This window comes from Cetorhinus maximus, chromosome 9 (assembly GCF_964194155.1).
Source record: "Cetorhinus maximus chromosome 9, sCetMax3.hap1.1, whole genome shotgun sequence".
NCBI classification, from domain to species: Eukaryota; Metazoa; Chordata; class Chondrichthyes; order Lamniformes; family Cetorhinidae; genus Cetorhinus; species Cetorhinus maximus.
In genome coordinates this window covers 144,667,267-144,684,693 of record NC_135887.1, presented here as the reverse complement: position 1 = coordinate 144,684,693, position 17,427 = coordinate 144,667,267, and the positions used below count along the sequence as shown (strand labels likewise).

The 17,427-nt window shown below is 45.4% G+C and overlaps 1 protein-coding gene across 1 annotated transcript in view; it reads right to left on the bottom strand.

The window, feature by feature from the left end:
* Positions 1-17,427, bottom strand: part of lmo2 (LIM domain only 2 (rhombotin-like 1)) — a 78,750-nt gene that overhangs the window by 23,674 nt on the left and 37,649 nt on the right. The window contains exon 2 of the mRNA XM_078549585.1: positions 4,342-4,557. Within this exon, the coding sequence (XP_078405711.1) occupies positions 4,342-4,557 (216 nt within the window). The remainder of the gene's footprint in view (positions 1-4,341; positions 4,558-17,427) is intronic.

The following is a 17,427-nucleotide window of genomic DNA, read 5'->3' as shown; positions in this document are numbered from 1 at the left end:
TCACACAGCCTCTGAGAATGTCTGACTCCTGTCTGGCCGAGGGAAGCTCGCTTGCGCTCTCTGTGATCAGGGTCATATCATACAGACGCAGCCATGAAACTTTAGACGCATCTGATCCTTTGTCCACCTTCAGCACCTGAGCCCTTCAGGAGCACAGGGTCACTGGTCACAGATGCTGGAGATGGGGGGGCCAGCCCCACCTTAAAAGTGCTGAGAGCACACAGAGAGAATGAGGGAACTCTGTGACACCTGCCCACGACATTCTGGCAGCAATGACCAGCACTGCCAAGGTGCAGATATCAGTAATGTGTCCAGGGAGTGTGAGGCCGGACCATCACTGTGGTCTAAAGGCTGCACAGACACAGGGAAGAGACCCTGGACTGAGACACCTGCCTTTATCTTGTACAGAAAGATTTCACATCCGAGTGACATGAACACTGCTCATCAGAACAATAAGCCATAGGCAGGGAGACATTCCTGGGAGTTTATTTACAATAGTGAACATTGTGTACAAGTGATTAATGCCCGTGTCCAGGCTGTGCAATTAATTCTCCTTAACTTTCCTAACCCTGCCGCTAAGTCTTGGTGCTGCCCGGACATTCACAGCAGAGGTGGAGGCAGCCTGCTGACTGTGACTCCCTGTCTGTGATGACTTTGATGAGTGACTGGAGTACGAGATCTGGTGGGCCCCGGCCTACTTTCAGGGTCCTGCTTGTGGCAGTGGCACCCTCCACGGCTGGAGCCAAGAGGGGATTCGAGTGAGCCGGACACTCTCGGAGTAACCTGGGTGGATGGGCCCGGAGTGTGCACTGCGGACCCTCCCCACTATGGATGCCTAGGAGCCCCAGGCTGACTCCGTGAGGGGCAGGGGTAGTTGGAGTGAGATCGAGCTGCCCAGCACCTCTCTCACGTACACACTGTTGGAGGCCAACTATGGCATCAGTGATGGAATTCAGCCCGTGCAGCAGTGCAGGAGTGACGTCCTGGACCAAGGTCTCCATGGCGACCGCCATCCTACCAGCGTTGACCTCGGTGCATGGAAATGCCAGCGCTTTCACCTCAGCCTGAAGATGGATGGACTCCTCCATCGTGCCTTGCAATCTGCGGAGTGCAGCTGACATCCCTTCCTGATGTTCCCAAGCTTGGCCTTTGCAGCTCCAGCAACTGTGACATGACCAAGTCCAGAGGCTCATCACCTGACTCGGACTCAGCAAATTTCTGGCCTCCAGCAGTCATCCGAGTGCCGGGGACTTGGGAAGTCCCTGCCTCCGCCTGCTGTGGATCAGACAGTGCGATGTGCTCAGCAGACTGTGATCCCAAGGCTTCTCTAAAGCTAGGTCCCACCGAGGTGTGTGTCTCTGAGCTGGTGGAGGGTGTGGGTGAGGCTGTGACGGGACCAGGGAGGGTGTCTCCAGATTCCTCTTCAGAGGTTTCTTCGGGGCTTGATTGGAGTCCCTGGGTCATGGACTCTGTCGGCTGTTTCCCAGATGTGCCTGTGAAAGCAAGGAGAGATAATTAGTGCATGGCAATGGCCTGTGAAACAGGACACATCACTCACAGCAGCACCCTATAGGTGTTGAATTTATTGTTCCAAAGACTGGTTACTTCTGTCAGATTTGTTCTCTGATCTACACGAATGAAGACACAGCCAAGGTCACTCACTGTGGCACTGTGTTACACTACAAGAATATGGAGAAATATGGTGGATGTTGCAGTGCTGGAGCCTCACTTGGTAGAGCAGCGCCGACCTCACCGTCAGCACAGGAACAGTCCAGATCCTCACCGGCCAGCTGGATGGCCCTGTTTTCAAAGCCTATGAGGACCTTGATTTCAGGCATTCTGCCACTGATCTGTGACCTCTCCCTCTTGTTGTGTGTCAGCTTGTCCTGCATGGATAGAGATGGAGAAAGTAAGCAGGACACCTGCCAGGCTAGATGATAAGTATGCCTGGTATGTGTGGGTGGTGAGTGGTCCCATGGATGGGATGGGGACAATGATGGTGCGTGTGAAAGAGTGAATGATGGTGTCCCTTGCACTGGCAGCAAGTGAGGGCCCTGTGGGTGTGTGATGGGTTTGTGAGTGTGTGAGTTGAGAGTGATGAAAAGAGTGACTTACCCTGGTGGAACAGAGGAGATCATTCATCCTCTTGTGGCACTGGGTGGCTGTCCTCCTCTGTAGGGCATTGGCACTGACCACCGCTGCCACCACCTCCCAAGCCGGATTGGTCATGTTGCTGCCCATCCTGCAGCCAAAGCAAGAGTACAGGACATCCCGGTGGGCCTCTACGGCATCCAGCAGTTGCTTGAGGGACCTGTCATTAAACCGGGGGACTGCAGTCTTCTTGCCTTTGAGGGCCATGTCTCCCGGGCAGCAGTGATGAGCTGGAAGCACTGAGTGCTGTGCTTGTAGCTGGCCTTTAAACATGGCACCTGGCGTGATGCAATGGCAGGGTGATGGCGGGCGGGTGAATGAGGGGCCTGCCCGCCAAAGGAATGTCATGTTTCCCGCGAGTGCATAACTAATAAGGTGGGCTCAAGACAATATGGTGTGAAAACCCACCATCGGCAGTCAGCACGCTGTTTTACCTACCCGCTACCGCATTTAATGCAAATTTGGGAAAATTCTGCCCAAAAGCTTAGCAGTTAACTGTTCCATGGTGCATTCTCCATGGCAATGCCGCTATCAATCAGGGCCCATTTGCCAATCAAAAAGCACTCTTTTCTCAAGTTGTTTCCTTTACTATTGGTATTCTTGCAAACTGTCCTAATGAGTGCACAACATAAGCTGCATCAGTTTGTCTCCTTTTCCCGCAATACTCAAGCTCTGTGTGACCAAACGGCTACTTGTGTTCCTGAGTTCAGGTGTTTGGATGGACAAAGGCTCCAAATAGTTGTACAATGAAGCCTGAGAACCATTGAGAGTGTCACAGTTATGTTCTAGAATTTCTTAACCATTCTTGCACAGGAATCTTTGGAACTTTCAAGTGTTGGGTTTTAAAGTGCATTGACAGAAATTTAAATAGAAAGAACCTAGATGAAGGATGTTTGATATATGCTAATGATATTGATTTCTCCAAAGGCAGTTAACAATAAACAATTTATTAGCCTGTCCAAGCCAATAATAAACACCTCACAATCTTTGCAATAGTCTCTGGCCCTTTGTAGCTGTGAGTAGAGTGTGATTTTTTTGAAAAAGAGACAGTGATCAGGGCAGGTGCAGCAAAGACTGAAAAGTCAGTCAGATTTTTTAAAGCATAAAAGTTGTGAGAATAAATGTTGGCTCGTCTCAGAGGGAGAATGCAAGACCCCTTAATTCAATGGATTTAAAAAGAGAATTCACTGATGTGGAGAGCTGTGAAATGTTTGTTATTTTGTATTTTTATACAAAGATAAGTTGTATTTTTTATTCATGCATGGGATGTAGGTGTCACTAGCAACATCAGCATTTGTTGCCCATCTCGAATTGCCCTTTTGAGAACAGTTGAGAGTCAACCACATTGCTGTGGGTCTGGAGTCACATGTAGGCCAGACCAGGTAAGGACAGCAGATTTCCTCCCCTAAAGGACATTAGTGAAATAGATGGGTTTTTGCAACAATAGATAATAGTTTCATGTTCACCATTACTGAGAGTAGCTTTTTTTGTTAAATCTATATTTATTAATTGAATTTAAATTCCACCAGCTGCCGGATTTAAACACATATCTCCAGAGCATTAGCCTAGGTCACTGGGCCAGTGGCATTACCCTTATGCCACCACCTCCCCTAAACTCATCTCATCATAACAGCTCCTTTATTTTTGATCACTCACTGTGAAATAATAGTTTAAAGATTCATGTCTTATTTCAGTTTACCAAGTTTTGCCTCAGTTCACTTTCAAAAAGATTGAAAAAACTTACAAGTGAAAGACATGAACATACGAGACTGGTCACAAGGGGAATTTTATTGTTACATTTATGCATCATGCAATCCGGACGATATAAGGACACCCCTAAGTGTAGCTCACTTTGTCCATTTATGGGAGTGACTAGCACTACAGAGTTTAAACTTAAAACAATTATATACACATATTTTTCATCCAGTGAAAAAGCCTTGCTTTTAGGTTTTTAAAAAATTTATTTACAGATTGTGGGCATTGCTGGCTGGGCCAGCATTTATTGCCCATCCCTAATTGCCCTTGATAAGGTGGTGGTGAGCTGCCTTCTTGAACCACTGCAGTCCATGCAGTGTAGATACACCCACAGTGCTGCTAGGGAGGGAGTTCCAGGATTTTGACCCAGCGACAGTAAAAGTGCCAGGGCTTCAGTATTAAATTAAAATTATAATTCAAATAAAGCTGTCATACCTGAGGTAGTCCCTTCGGCAGAGCTTTCTGCCTAGTTTATAGTACAATCTCCTACCCACTTCTCCCAGTCTGCAGCCACACAAGTCACAGCTCAGACAGTCTTCATGCCAATACTGATCGATAGCTTTCAGGAAATAACGATCTCCAATATTCTGTTGACAGCCCCCACATGTTAATAATGAAGGAGGTATCTGTAGAACCTCGTCCACCGGCTCTCTGTAAAGAAACAATCAAAGTTAGATGCAAGTTAAGTAAAAATCTGAGCACAGCACTGAGATCCCTTTACAATCAGTTAGTAAGACAATGAAAAGGTCTTTGCAGGTTAATCAGCTGAATATGTGAGAGGGGGACTAAAATTTGACATCTGAGTTAGGGAGGTGCAAGTCAGCCAGGGCTTTCTTTCTTGGTTGCTATCCAGCAAGCCATGCTGGAAGTGTTTGTGTGCATTGTTTGGGGGAAAGGTGCATGTTCTTGGCAATGGTGCAGTCATCACTCGCTTTAAGACTTACACATGCTGGCCACTTAGACGAAGTACGATAATATGAATGGTGCCATGCTGACTGGTACCAGGCTCCTGCAAGGAATTCATTCTTCAAAAAGGAGGGACAAATTGACAGAGAATTATATTTAGATATGATACAGTACTCAATAAGGCCTTTAGGGGGAACTCTAATATAGAAAATATCTGGCACATATCGACAAAAAGGTTTTACCAAGAAATTGTATGATCTGTATGTAAGCGTTCAGCAATTTTGTTTTAATCTTATGTTAAAGTTTAACAGAATTTCCTTTTCTTCAGCACCAATGACCAAGCCTCCAGGTATATTTTGAAATAGAAAGTCAACTGCAAAAAAAATACTGATTGTTTTTTACCTATGTTTTGTCCCACATTTGTAATGCAGACAGTTAATCAGCAGTAAAATGATTTTCCAATGCTATAAGTTTGAGAGTGAACAAAGAAAGGTTAGTAACATTGCATATCACACCAAATATAGGGGTGGAGGTGTGGTTAATACAAAGGAATTTGAAACAAAATCTAAAAGGGCATTAATAATTTTCAGAATGGACATGTAATTGGCAAATGAATTTCAACATATGTAAGAGTGAGGTGGGGCATTTTGATGGGATGAATCAAGAGGCTAGATACTGCTGGAGAATGAAGGGTTAAATCGGGTGAAGGATCAAAGGCATTACAGGTACATATTAAGAATGTAAGAACATAACAAACAAGAGCATGAATAGACCATGTGGCCCCTCGTGCCTGTTAAACTATTCAATAAGATCCTGACTGATCTTTGGCTTGAACTCCACTTTCCTGCCTGTTCTCCCTATCCCTGGATTCCCTGAGAGACCAAAAATTCATGTATCCCAGCCTCAGATATATTGCACAATGGAGTATCCACAACACTCTGGGGTAGAGAATTACCTTTGAGTGAAGCAATTTCGCTTCATCTCGGTGCTAAATGAACGGCCTCTCAGTCGGAGATTGTAACCTGTGTTCTACATTCCCTATCCAGGGGCAAACAACCTCTCAGTATCTACCCTGTCAAGCTCTTCAGAAAATTGTCTGTTTCAATGAGATCACCTGTCATTCTTCTAAACTCCAGAAAACATAGAGATAAAAGCAAAATACTGCGGATGCTGGAAATCCAAAACAAAAACAAAAATACCTGGAAAAACTCAGCAGGTCTGACAGCATCTGCGGAGAGGTTCTGTTGAAGAGTCATGCGGACTTGAAATGTTGACTGTGTTCCTCTTCGCAGATGCTGTCAGACCTGCTGAGTTTTTCCAGGTATTTTTGTTTTTGTTCCAGAAAACATAGACCCCGTTTACTCAGCCTCTCATCATAGGACAACCGTTTCAGCCCAGTGTTAGGAAACAGAGATAGTTTAAGTAAGTTATATTTGCATTTGTAGGTGTTAGGAATGAGTTTTAGCTTTAAACTTTAAGTTTGATATGTATTTGTTTTTGTTTGTTAAGAAAGGTGAAATTGGGTTTTAATTTCACTTTAAAAGGTGCCTGCATTTCTAAAGAGAGTTTTACGACTGTCGCAGCTAAGTTAAACAAATAAGAGTAGAGAAAACCTAGGCTGATGCCTACCAATAGGGGTCTAGAAAGGCAGGTGCCTCCCACAGACACACAGAAGAAACTAGAAACAGCAGTTTGATTTGGAAGCTGATTGAGTTCAGTTGGTTTTGAAAGTAGCTGCCAGGAGAGAGTAGAGCAAAGGGGACAGATAGACAGTCCCAAGGTAAAGTAAAGACACCAAAATCCAGGGAAGTTGGACAGAAGAAAGCTCCAAGCAGACATTCTAGTCAAAGGAAGGACAGGAACATAGAAAAGGTCCTGTTAGGTGAAGTTAAGAGTGAGGGGCAGGGAGAAAGGCTCCAAGCTTCATATTTAAAGAGACAAAAGCTGCAGAAAGCAGACTTAAAGTGAGAACAGCTTGCAAGAGGCAACAAGGTCCAAAGAGACAGCTGAAGGTCTGTAACTCTTTGCTATGGGCATGTGAGGCAATGGTGTACTGTTGATGACTGAGTTGGAGAGAGGGAGTGCGTGGAAGACAGCTTGAATGCATGTGATGACCCAGGGGAAAGGAACATCAGAAGGAGAGTTCGAAAACCTAGAGGCGATCCCTTGCAGAAGGTGTCAAAGAGAAAGCGTTGGTTTGGAAGGTTCCAAGGCGAGGTTTTGGAGAGTGGAGATTGGAAGCCCTCGTGTGAAAGACGGAGTGCGGTGAGACCATTTGGCTCACAGTGTGACAAGCATCTGGGGGGAGTTGAGGAAAGATCCATAGCATCTGGTTAAGGTGGCATCTGTCACTTGGTTTCAGAGTCTGGTGTGTCTGACTCCAGGTCACCAATTGGTTTACATGGACTGTGTACTTACTGTGAACTTTTGAGTATAAGATAGTTTTTGTAACTTGCGTTATCCTTACAAATCTGTATATATCTGTAAAGGTATAGCTGTGGGTGAAGGAGTATTGTAATATAGTTCATCTTTTCTTATTTAATAAATGTTTTATTTTTTTGTTAAAAGTTCATCAACTGATTCCTGTGACTCTGCCCAGTGGCTACTCTCCAAGTATCTAAACAAACAATTAAAGGTTAGGGTCTATCCAGCTGGGTTCCACTCTGGGATCAGGCTTGACCAGGGGTAACCTCGGCTGCGATCATAACACCAGAGACCAAGTTAGTGAACATTTGCTATACAGTCCCCAATCGAAGTATACCCTTCCTTAAATATGGAGACCAAAGCTACACACAGTGGGTGAAATTTTATGCCCTCTTTTTGGAGGTGGGGAGAGTATTTAATCAGACAGGAGGATGACATGAGAGCACCCTGCCATCTTTCCACCTCCACCAAAATAAAGTCTGGGGCATGAAGGCCTGCAAGAGGAGGACACTGGGACAGGCAGTCAACAGCACCTGGAGAATCTAAAACAAAAACAGAATTACCTGGAAAAACTCAGCAGGTCTGGCAGCATCGGTGGAGAAGAAAAGAGTTGACATTTCGAGTCCAACATGACCCTTCAACAGAACTGAAGTATAGTTAGGAGAAAGGTGAAATATAAGCTGGTTTAAGGTGGGGGGCAGGGGGAGAGAAGTTGAGGGTGGGGTGGTTGTGGGGACAAGCAAGCAGTGATAGGAGCAGATAATCAAAAGATGTCACAGACATAAGGATCAAAGAGGTGTTGAAGGTGGTGATATTGTCTAAGAAAAGTGCTAATTAAGAATGGAAGACAGGACACTCAAGGTACAGCTCTAGTGGGGGTGGGGTGGAAAGATTGACAAGGTATTAGTTGTAGATTTAAAAATAATGGAAATAGGCGGGAAAAGAAGAATCTGTATAAATTATTGAAAAAAAAAGGGAGGGGGGAAGAAACGGGGTGGGGAAGGGGGGAGGGGGAGTTTAAGATCTAAAGTTGTTGAATTCAATATTCAGCCCGGAAGGCTGTAAAGTGCCTAGTCGGAAGATAAGGTGTTGTTCCTCCAGTTTGCGTTGGGCTTCACTGGAACAATCTAACTAGAGGCTTCAGTATCTAGTCTATACTCTAGTAGGAGTAAGGGTAACATAAAAACAAGGGTCAATATTCTGTTTAGCTAAGATATGTCTGGGGAGCTCAGTCCCATGATTTGCACATCCTGTACAATGTGGGAAATCCTAGAGGCTCCTGGTGGTCTGGATGACCATGTGTGCAGGAGGTGCCTCTGACTGGAGCAACTCGAGCTCCTGGTTTTGGAGCTCGAGCAGCAGTTGGGGGCGCAATGGTGCATTCACGAGGCTGTGGGGTTTGTGGTCGTGGTCACCCCACAGCTTAAGGAGGTGCAAGCAGAGAGGGAATGGGTGACCACCAGACAGAAGAAGGGGACCAGGCAGGTAGTGAGGGAATCCCCCAAGTGCATCTTGGTCACAAACCGTTTCTCGGCATTGTAAAAAGGTGAGAGCGACGGTTTCTCTGTGGAACCCAAACAGAGCCAAGGCCATGGAACTGTGGGTGGTCCAGCTGCTCAGGGAGGGGGTAAGAAGTGTGGAAGAGCAATAGTGGTAGGGGATTCATTAGTGAGGGGAGTAGACAGGTGCTTCTGCGGCATAGACATGACTCCAGGATGGTATGTTGCCTCCCGGGTGTCAGGGTCAAGGATGTCAGGGAACAACTGCAGGATGTTCTGAAGGGGGAGGGTGAACAGCCAGAGGTCGTGGTTCATGTTGGGACCAATGACACAGGAAGAAAGAGAAATGAGGTCCTGCAAGCAGATTTCAGGGAGTTGGTAGGAAATTGAAAAGCAGGACTTCAAAGGTAGTAATCCCCGGATTACTCCTGGTGCCACATAGTTGTGAGTATAGGAACAGAAGGATAGAGCAGATGAATGTGTGGCTGGAGAGATGGTGCAGGAGGAAGGGTTTTAGGTTCCTGGGGCATTGGGACTGTTTCTGGAGGAGGTGGGACCTGTACCAGTTGGATGGGCTACATCTGAACCGGAACGGGACCAACATCCTCGCGGGGAGGTTTGCTAATGCTGCTGGGGTGGATTTAAACTAAATCGGCAGGGGGATGGGATCCTGAAAAATAGTTCAGAGGGGAGAGAAGCTGAGATGGAATTAGAAGTTAAAATGCTGGTAAGTGAGTCTGGAAGGCAGACGAAACAGGCTAGATAAGAAAGACGTGAGTTTAGCCAGGCTAAATGGAACATTTTTTAATGCAAGGAGCCTGAGGAATAAGACAGACGAGCTGAGGGCACAGATAGGGATGTGGGAGTGTGATATCATAGCTATGACCGAGACTTGGCTAAAAGGGCAGGATTGGCAGCTCAACATTGCTGGTTATAGGGTATTCAGACAAGATAGAGAGGGGGATAGAAGAGGAGGGAGAGGGTTGCAATATTGATCAAGGAATGAATTATAGCAGTGAGGAGGGATGATATCTTGGAAGGATCATCAAATGAGGCCATATGGGTAGAAGTAAAACACAAAAGGGGCAAACACACTGTTGGGTGTGTACTATAGGCCCCCAAACAGTCAGGGAGAGATAGAGGATCAAATAAGTAATCAAATTTCAGAGAAGTGTAAGAATAATAAGGCAGTAATTGTAGTGGATTTTAACTACCCAGATATTAACTGGGATAGTTTTAGTGTGCAAGGTAGGGAGGGAGCAAAATTCTTAAGTTACATCCAGGAGAACTTTTTTAGTCAGTACATAGAAAGTAGGTACCAAGAAAGGAGGGGGCAGTTCTGGACCTAATATTCGGATATGAGCCCGGGCAGGTGGAAGGTATATCAGTAGGGGAGCATTTTGGAGATAGTGACCGTAACTCAGTTAGATTTAGGATAGTTATGGAAAAGGGTAAAGTTGGGCCAGGAATAAAAGTTCTAAACTGGGGAAAGGCTAATTTTACTAAGATGAGATACGATTTGGCCCAAGTGGACTGGGAGCAGCTACTTGCAGATAAGACTGTGTCAGAGCAGTGGGAGGCATTCAAGGAGGAAATAGCGAGAGTACAGGGCAAATATGATCCCAGAAAGACAAAGGGCGGGGTACCAAGTCCAGAGAATCCTGGATGTCAAAGGGACATAAAGGTCAGGATTAAGAATAAAAGAGAAGCTTATGGCAGATACCGAGGGCTCAATACGGCAGAGTCCTGAGAGGAGTATAAAAAGTGCAGAGGGGAACTTAAAAAGGAAATGAGAAAAGCTAAGAGAGTGTATGAGAAAGTGTTGGTGGGTAAAATAAATAAAAACCCAAAAGGGTATTTTAAATGCCCTTTTCAGAGCTTTTTAAGCCGGTACATAGAAGGTCCAGAAGAGGTCCAGGACTTAATTTTAGGGAATGAAGTCGGGCAAGTGGTAGAGGTATCAGTGGGGGAGCATTTTGCAGATAGTGATCATAACTCCATTATATTCAAAGTTGTTATGGAAAAGGACAAGGATGGGCCAGAAATCAGAGTTCTAAATTGGGAAAAGGCCGATTTTAATAAGATCAGATATGATTTGGCCAAAGTTGACTGGGAGCAGCTACTTTTAGGTAAATCTGCATCAGAGCAGTGGGACTCATTCAAGAAGAAAATAGAGAGAGTACAGGGCTAACATATTCCAGTAAAGACAAACGGTGGGATCAACAAATCCAGGGAACCCTCGATGTCGAGGGATATACAGGACTGGATAAAGAGAAAAAGGGAGGCTTATGGCAGATACTGAGGGCTCAAAACAGTGGAAGCCCTAGAGGAGTATAGAATGTGTAGGGGGGAACTTAAAAAGGAAATTAGGAGAGCAAAAAGGGGGCATGAAAAAACATTGGCAGGTAAAATAAAGGAAAATCCAAAGTTATTTTACAAGTACATTAAGAGTAAGAGGATAACTAGGGAAAGAGTAGGGCCCATTAAGGGCCATAGTGGTAATTTGTGTGGAGCTGGAAGATGTAGGTAGGGTTCTAAATGAATACTTTGTGTCGGTGTTCACAAGTGAGAGGGACGATGTGGGTATGGAAATCAGGCAGAAAGACTGATATCATTAAAGAAATTGGCATAGAAAGGGAGGAGGTTCTAAGTGATCTGGCAGGCTTAAAAGTAGATAAATCTCCAGGCCCGGATGAAATGTATCCCCAGCTGTTGAGTGAGACAAGGGAGGAGATAGCAGGGGCACTGGCAATAATTTTCAATACCTCTATGGCCACAGGAGATGTGCCAGAGGACTGGAGGACAGCCAATGTGGTACCGTTATTCAAGTAGGGATAAACCAGGGAACTACAGGCCAGTCAGTCTAACTTCAGTGGTGGAGAAACTATTGGAAGCAATTCTGAGGGACAGAATTAATCTATACTTGGAGAGGCAGGGATTAATCAAGGACAGTCAGCATGGTTTTGTTATGTCTGACCAATATGATTGAATTTTTGGAAGAGGTGACCGGGTGTGTAGATGAGCACAATGCATTTGACGTAGTCTACTTGGACTTCAGCAAGGCTTTTGATAAGGTCCCGCATGGGAGGCTGATAACGAAGGTAAGAAACCATGGGATCCAAGGCAATTTGGCAAATTGGATCCAGAATTGGCTGAGTGGCAGGAAGCAGAGGGTGATGGTCGATGGGTGTTTTTGTGACTGGATGCCTGTGTCCAGTGGGGTTCTACAGGGATCAGTGTTGGGTCCCTTGCTATTTGTGGTATATATAAACCATTTAAACTTGAATGTAGGAGGGTTGATCAGTCAGTTCACGGATGACACGAAAATTGGTGGGGTGGTAAATAGTGAGGATAGCCTTAGATTACAGGACGATATGGACGGGCTGGTCAGATGGGCTGATCAGTGGCAAATGGAATTTAATCCGGATAAGTGTGAGGTGATGCACTTGGGCAGGACAAACAAGGCATGGGAATACACGATGAATGGTAGGACCCTGGAAATTACCGAGGATCAGAGCAACCTTGGTGTGCATGTCCACCGGTCCCTTAAGGTAGGTGGTTAAGAAGGCATATGGGATACTTGCCTTTATTAGCCGAGGCATAGCATATAAGAGCAGGGAGGTTATGCTGGAACTGTATAAAACACTGGTTAGGCCATAGCTAGAGTATTGTGTGCAGTTCTGGAATCTGCATTATAGGAAGGATGTGATTGCACTAGAGAGAGTGCAGAAGAGATTTACCAGGATGTTGCCTGGGCTGGAGAGTTTTAGTTATGAGGAGAGATTGGATAGACTGGGGTTATTTTCCATGAAGCAGAGGAGATTGAGAGGGGACATGATTGAGGTGTATAAAATTATGAGGGGCATAGATAGGGTAGACAGGAAGGAACTTTTCCCCTTGGTGGAGGGATCAATAACCAGGGGACATAGATTTAAGGTAAGGGGCAGGAGATTTAGAGGGGATGTGAGGAAGAATTTTTTCACCCAGAGGGTGATGGGAATCTGGAAGTCACTGCCTGAAAGGGTGGTGGAGTCAGAAACCCTCATAACATTTAAGAAGTATTTGGATGTGCACTTGCGATGCCATGGCATACAAGGCTATGGGCCTAGTGCTGGAAAATGGGATTAGAATAGTTAGGTACTTGTTTGACCGGTGCAGACTCAATGGGCCGAAGGATCTTTTTCTGTGCTGTAGACCTCTATGACTCTATAAATATATAAAGAGCAAGAGAATAACTAGGGAAAGAGTAGGGCCAATTAGAGGCCATAGAGCTAATGTGTGTATGGACCCGGAAGATGTGGGTAGACTCCTCAACAAATATTTTGCGTCAGTCTTCACAATGGGAAAGGACGACGCAGGTATAGACATCAGGGTAGAGGACTGTGAAATATTAGAGCAAATTAACATAGAGAGAAAGGAGGTACTAGCAGGTTTAGCAGCCTTAAAAGTGGATAAATCCACAGGCCCTGATGAGATGTATCCCAGGCTGTTGAGGGAGGCAAGGGAAGAGATATCAGGGGCCCTGGCAATAATTTTCAAATCATCTCTGGCTGCATGTGAGGTGACAGAGGACTGGAAGACTGCTAACATTGTCCCATTATTAAAAAAGGGAGGAAGGGATAGACCAGGAAATTACAGGCCAGTCAGTCTAACCTCAGTGGTGGGGAAGTTACTGGAAAGAATTCTGAGGGACGGAATATATTTGCACTTGGAGAGACACAGATTAATCAAGGGTCGTCAGCATGGATTTGTTGAGGAAAGGTCGTGTTTGAAAAATTTGGTCGAATTTTTTGAGGAGGTAACCAGGCGTGTTGATGAGGGTAATGCATTTGATGTGGTCTACATGGACTTTAGCAAGGCTTTTGATAAGGTTCCTCCTGGCAGACTGGTCAAGAAAGTAAGAGCCCATGGGATCCAAGGCAAAGTGACACGTTGGATCCAAAATTGGCTGAGAGGCAGGAAGCAGAGGGTGATGGTAGAGGGATGTTTCTGTGACTGGAAGTCTGTTTCCAGTGGGGTTCCACGGGGCTCGGTGCTGGGGCCCTGGCTGTTTGTGGTGTACATAAATGGTTTGGGCTTAAATGTAGGGGGTACGATCAAGAAGTTCGCGGATGACACGAAAATTGTTAGGGTGGTAAATAGTGAGGAGGATAGCCGTAAACTGCAGGAGGATATCAATGGGCTGGTAAGGTGGGCAGAGCAGTGGCAAACGGAAAAGTCTGAGGTAATGCACTTGAGGAGGGCTAACAAGGCAAGGGATTACACTATATGAATGGTAGGACCCTGGAAAGTACTGAAGAGCAGAGTGACCTTGGTGTGCATATTCACAGATCCCTGAATGTAGCAGGGCAGGTAGATAAGGTGGTTAAGAAGGCATATGGGATACTTGCCTTTATTAGCCGAGGCATAGAATACAAGAGCAGGGAGGTTATGCTGGAACTGTATAAAACACTGGTTAGGCCACAACTGGAGTACTGCATGCAGCTCACCACATTATAGGAAGGATGTGATTGCACTGGAGAGGGTGCAGAGGAGATTTACCAGGATGCTGCCTGGGCTGGAGGGTCTGAGCTATGAGGAAAGATTGGATAGGCTGGGGTTGTTTTCCTTGGAGCAGCGAAGGTTGAGGGGGGACATGATAGAGGTGTATAAGATTATGAGGGGCATCGATAGGATGGATAGGAAGGCACTTTTTCCATTAGTGAAGGGGTCAATAACCAGGGGGCATAGATTTAAGGTAGGAGGTAGAAGACTAAGAGGGGAGTTGAGGAGAAATTTTTTCACCCAGAGGGTGGTGGGAGTCTGGAACCCACTGCCTGAAAGGGTGGTTGAGTCAGAAACTCTCATAACATTTTAGAAGTATTTAGATATTCACTTGCGTTGCCACAGCCTCCAGGGCTATGGGCCAAGCGCTGGAAAATGGGATTAGTGTAGGCAGACCTCTGTTGACTGGTGCAGACATGATGGGCCAAATGGTCTCCTTCTGTGCTGTAGATGTCTATGAGTCTGGTCAGACGTCCACCCAGCTCTCAATTAAGGCCCTTAACAAGGCAATTAATAACCTCATCCAACTGCTGCTGGTATTAACCCAGTGCCAGGCAGGCCAGTCACCACTTGGGGGCATGACAAGCAAATCTATGCAGGCTGCGTGTGGTCTCCCAGGGGATGCGGTGGGAATGCACCTCATTCATATGCACTCCGTGCCTGATCGAGTGACCCAGCACATCAGAAAGGGAGCAGGGGAGGGTCTGCTGAGAGCCACCCCACTGCCCTTGCTGCTTCCCCTGTGACCCCCACCCTGTGAAAACCCTCCCACCGTGACTTACCTTTGGCCTGGGTCACTCCTCCATTCTGAGACTCTGGTGGCTGTCATTCTGGCAACCATCATCTCCCTGGTGACCAAGAGGCTGCTGGGCCTCTGATTCAATCCAGCCCCTCACGGCAGGAAACTTCATTGTGGGAGAGGCCCTGCATCAGTCTCCTGGCATCAGCAAAATCTCCGATTAAGCCAAAAGGCTGAAGGGACTGATAGTGGATTCCCCACCACCAGCAGCGGGATAGCAATTAGGCTCATTAATTAATCAATTGGCACCCATTATTCCTGAACCCACACAATTTAGTGGGGGAGGCAGTGGTGTAGTGGAATTGTCACTGGACTAGTGATCCAGAGACCTAGGGTAATGCTCTGGGGACCCAGGTTCATAATTCCACCAAGGCAGACAGTGAAATTTGAATTCAATACAAAACATCTGGAATTAAAGTCTAATGACGACTGGATAGTTGTGAAAACCCATCTGGTTCACGAATGTCTTTTAGTGTGTTTGCCCCTTTTTGTGTTTTTTATTTCTACCCATATGGCCTCATTTGATGATCCTTCCAAGAGATCATCCCTCCTCACTGCTATTATTGATTCCTTGATCAATATTGTAACATACCTCTCCTCTTTTATCCCTCTCTCTATCTCATCTCAATAATGTGTTACCAGTTGAGCTGCCAATCCTGCTCTTATTTTGGCCAAGTCTCGGTCACAGCTATGATATCACACTCCCACATGCCTATCTGTGCCCTCAACTCATCTGTCTTATTCCTCAGGCTCCTTGCATTAAAATATATTCCATTTAGCCTTGCTAAACTCACTTCTTTCTTATCTAGCCTATGTTTGCTCTGCCTTCCAGACTCACTTACTAGCGTTTTAACTTCTAATTCCATCTCAGCTTCTCTCCCCTCTGAACTACTTTTCAGGATCTCATTCCCCTGCCAATTTAGTTTAAATCTGCCCCAGATGTAAGCTACATCTTACTGCTCCAGCTCAACAGTTCCAGCTAACGCATGCTCTCCACAGTAACCCTAAAATACCTTTTTACCCTTTCATCTCAGGTTCCATTGTTTTCACACCTCATTGAAACTCAAACCCTTCTAAATATAAGATCTTTCATGTTTCCATCTTGTCTTTGCTTTCGGGTCAATAAAATATAATACCCGCCTTCTATTTACCTATGGAACTCCTGCAAGATGCAAACATATTTCTTGTCACTCTGACTCCCCTTTGATACTCAAATAATTTCTCCACTTATCTAAAAATGCAACTGATAGTTCTAACCTATTCACTTGTACCTAACACCTCTATCCTTTTCATGTTTTCAAACCCCCCAAATAACCTGTCTCCTATTAATTGCTGCCCAGCTTAATTGAAACACAGACACACACACACACACACACACACACACAGACACACACACAGACACACACACAGACACACACAGACACACACACAGGCTTTTCACAGAATAACACAATATTCCCCAAAAATATTTTAAAAGTCCATTTCTCACACATCACACTCCTGACTTGTGCTTTGTATATGGGGGACAGGCTTTGGGAGTCAGGAGGTGAGTTACTCGCTGCAGAATTGCCAGCCTCTGACCTGCTCTTGTAGCCACAGTATTTATATGGCTCATCCACTTCAGTTTCTGAATGACAAGGGAAGATGGTTGGATTCCCTCTTGTTGGAGATGGTTATTGCCTGACACTTGTGTGGCACGAATAGATGTAAACGGGTATGATATGATTGTGATTACAGAGACATGGCTGCAGGGTCACCATGGCTGAGAACTGACTATCCAAGGGTAATCAACATTTAGGATAGACAGGCAAAATGGAAAAAGGCGGTGGTGTGGCGTTGTTAGTCAAGGATGAAATCAGTGCGATAGTGAGAGAGGATATTGGCTCAGAAAATATTGATGTAGAATCAGTCTGGGTGGAGTTAAGAAGCAAAGAGGGGTGGAAATATTAGTGGGAGTTGTCTATAGCCTCCAAACTTGCATTGCAAGTAGGGATAAGGTAGGGGATGGCATTAAATAGGAAATTAGAGATGGATGTAACGAGGGTGCTACAGTAATCATGGGTGACTTTAATCTACATATAGGCTGGGTAAGCCAAATTAGCGATAATACTGCGACGGATGAATTCCTGGAGTTTGTACGAAATGGTTTTTTAGACCAGTGCATCGAGGAACTGACTAGGGAACAGGCTATCCTTGATTTGGTTTTGTGCAATGAGAAGGGTTTAATTAATAATCTTGTTGTGTGGGTCCTTGAGGGAGGAGTGACCATAACAAGATAGAATTCTTCACTAGGATGGAAAGCGAAGTAGTCCGAACTGGAACTAGGGTCTGAAATCTTAACAAAGGAAA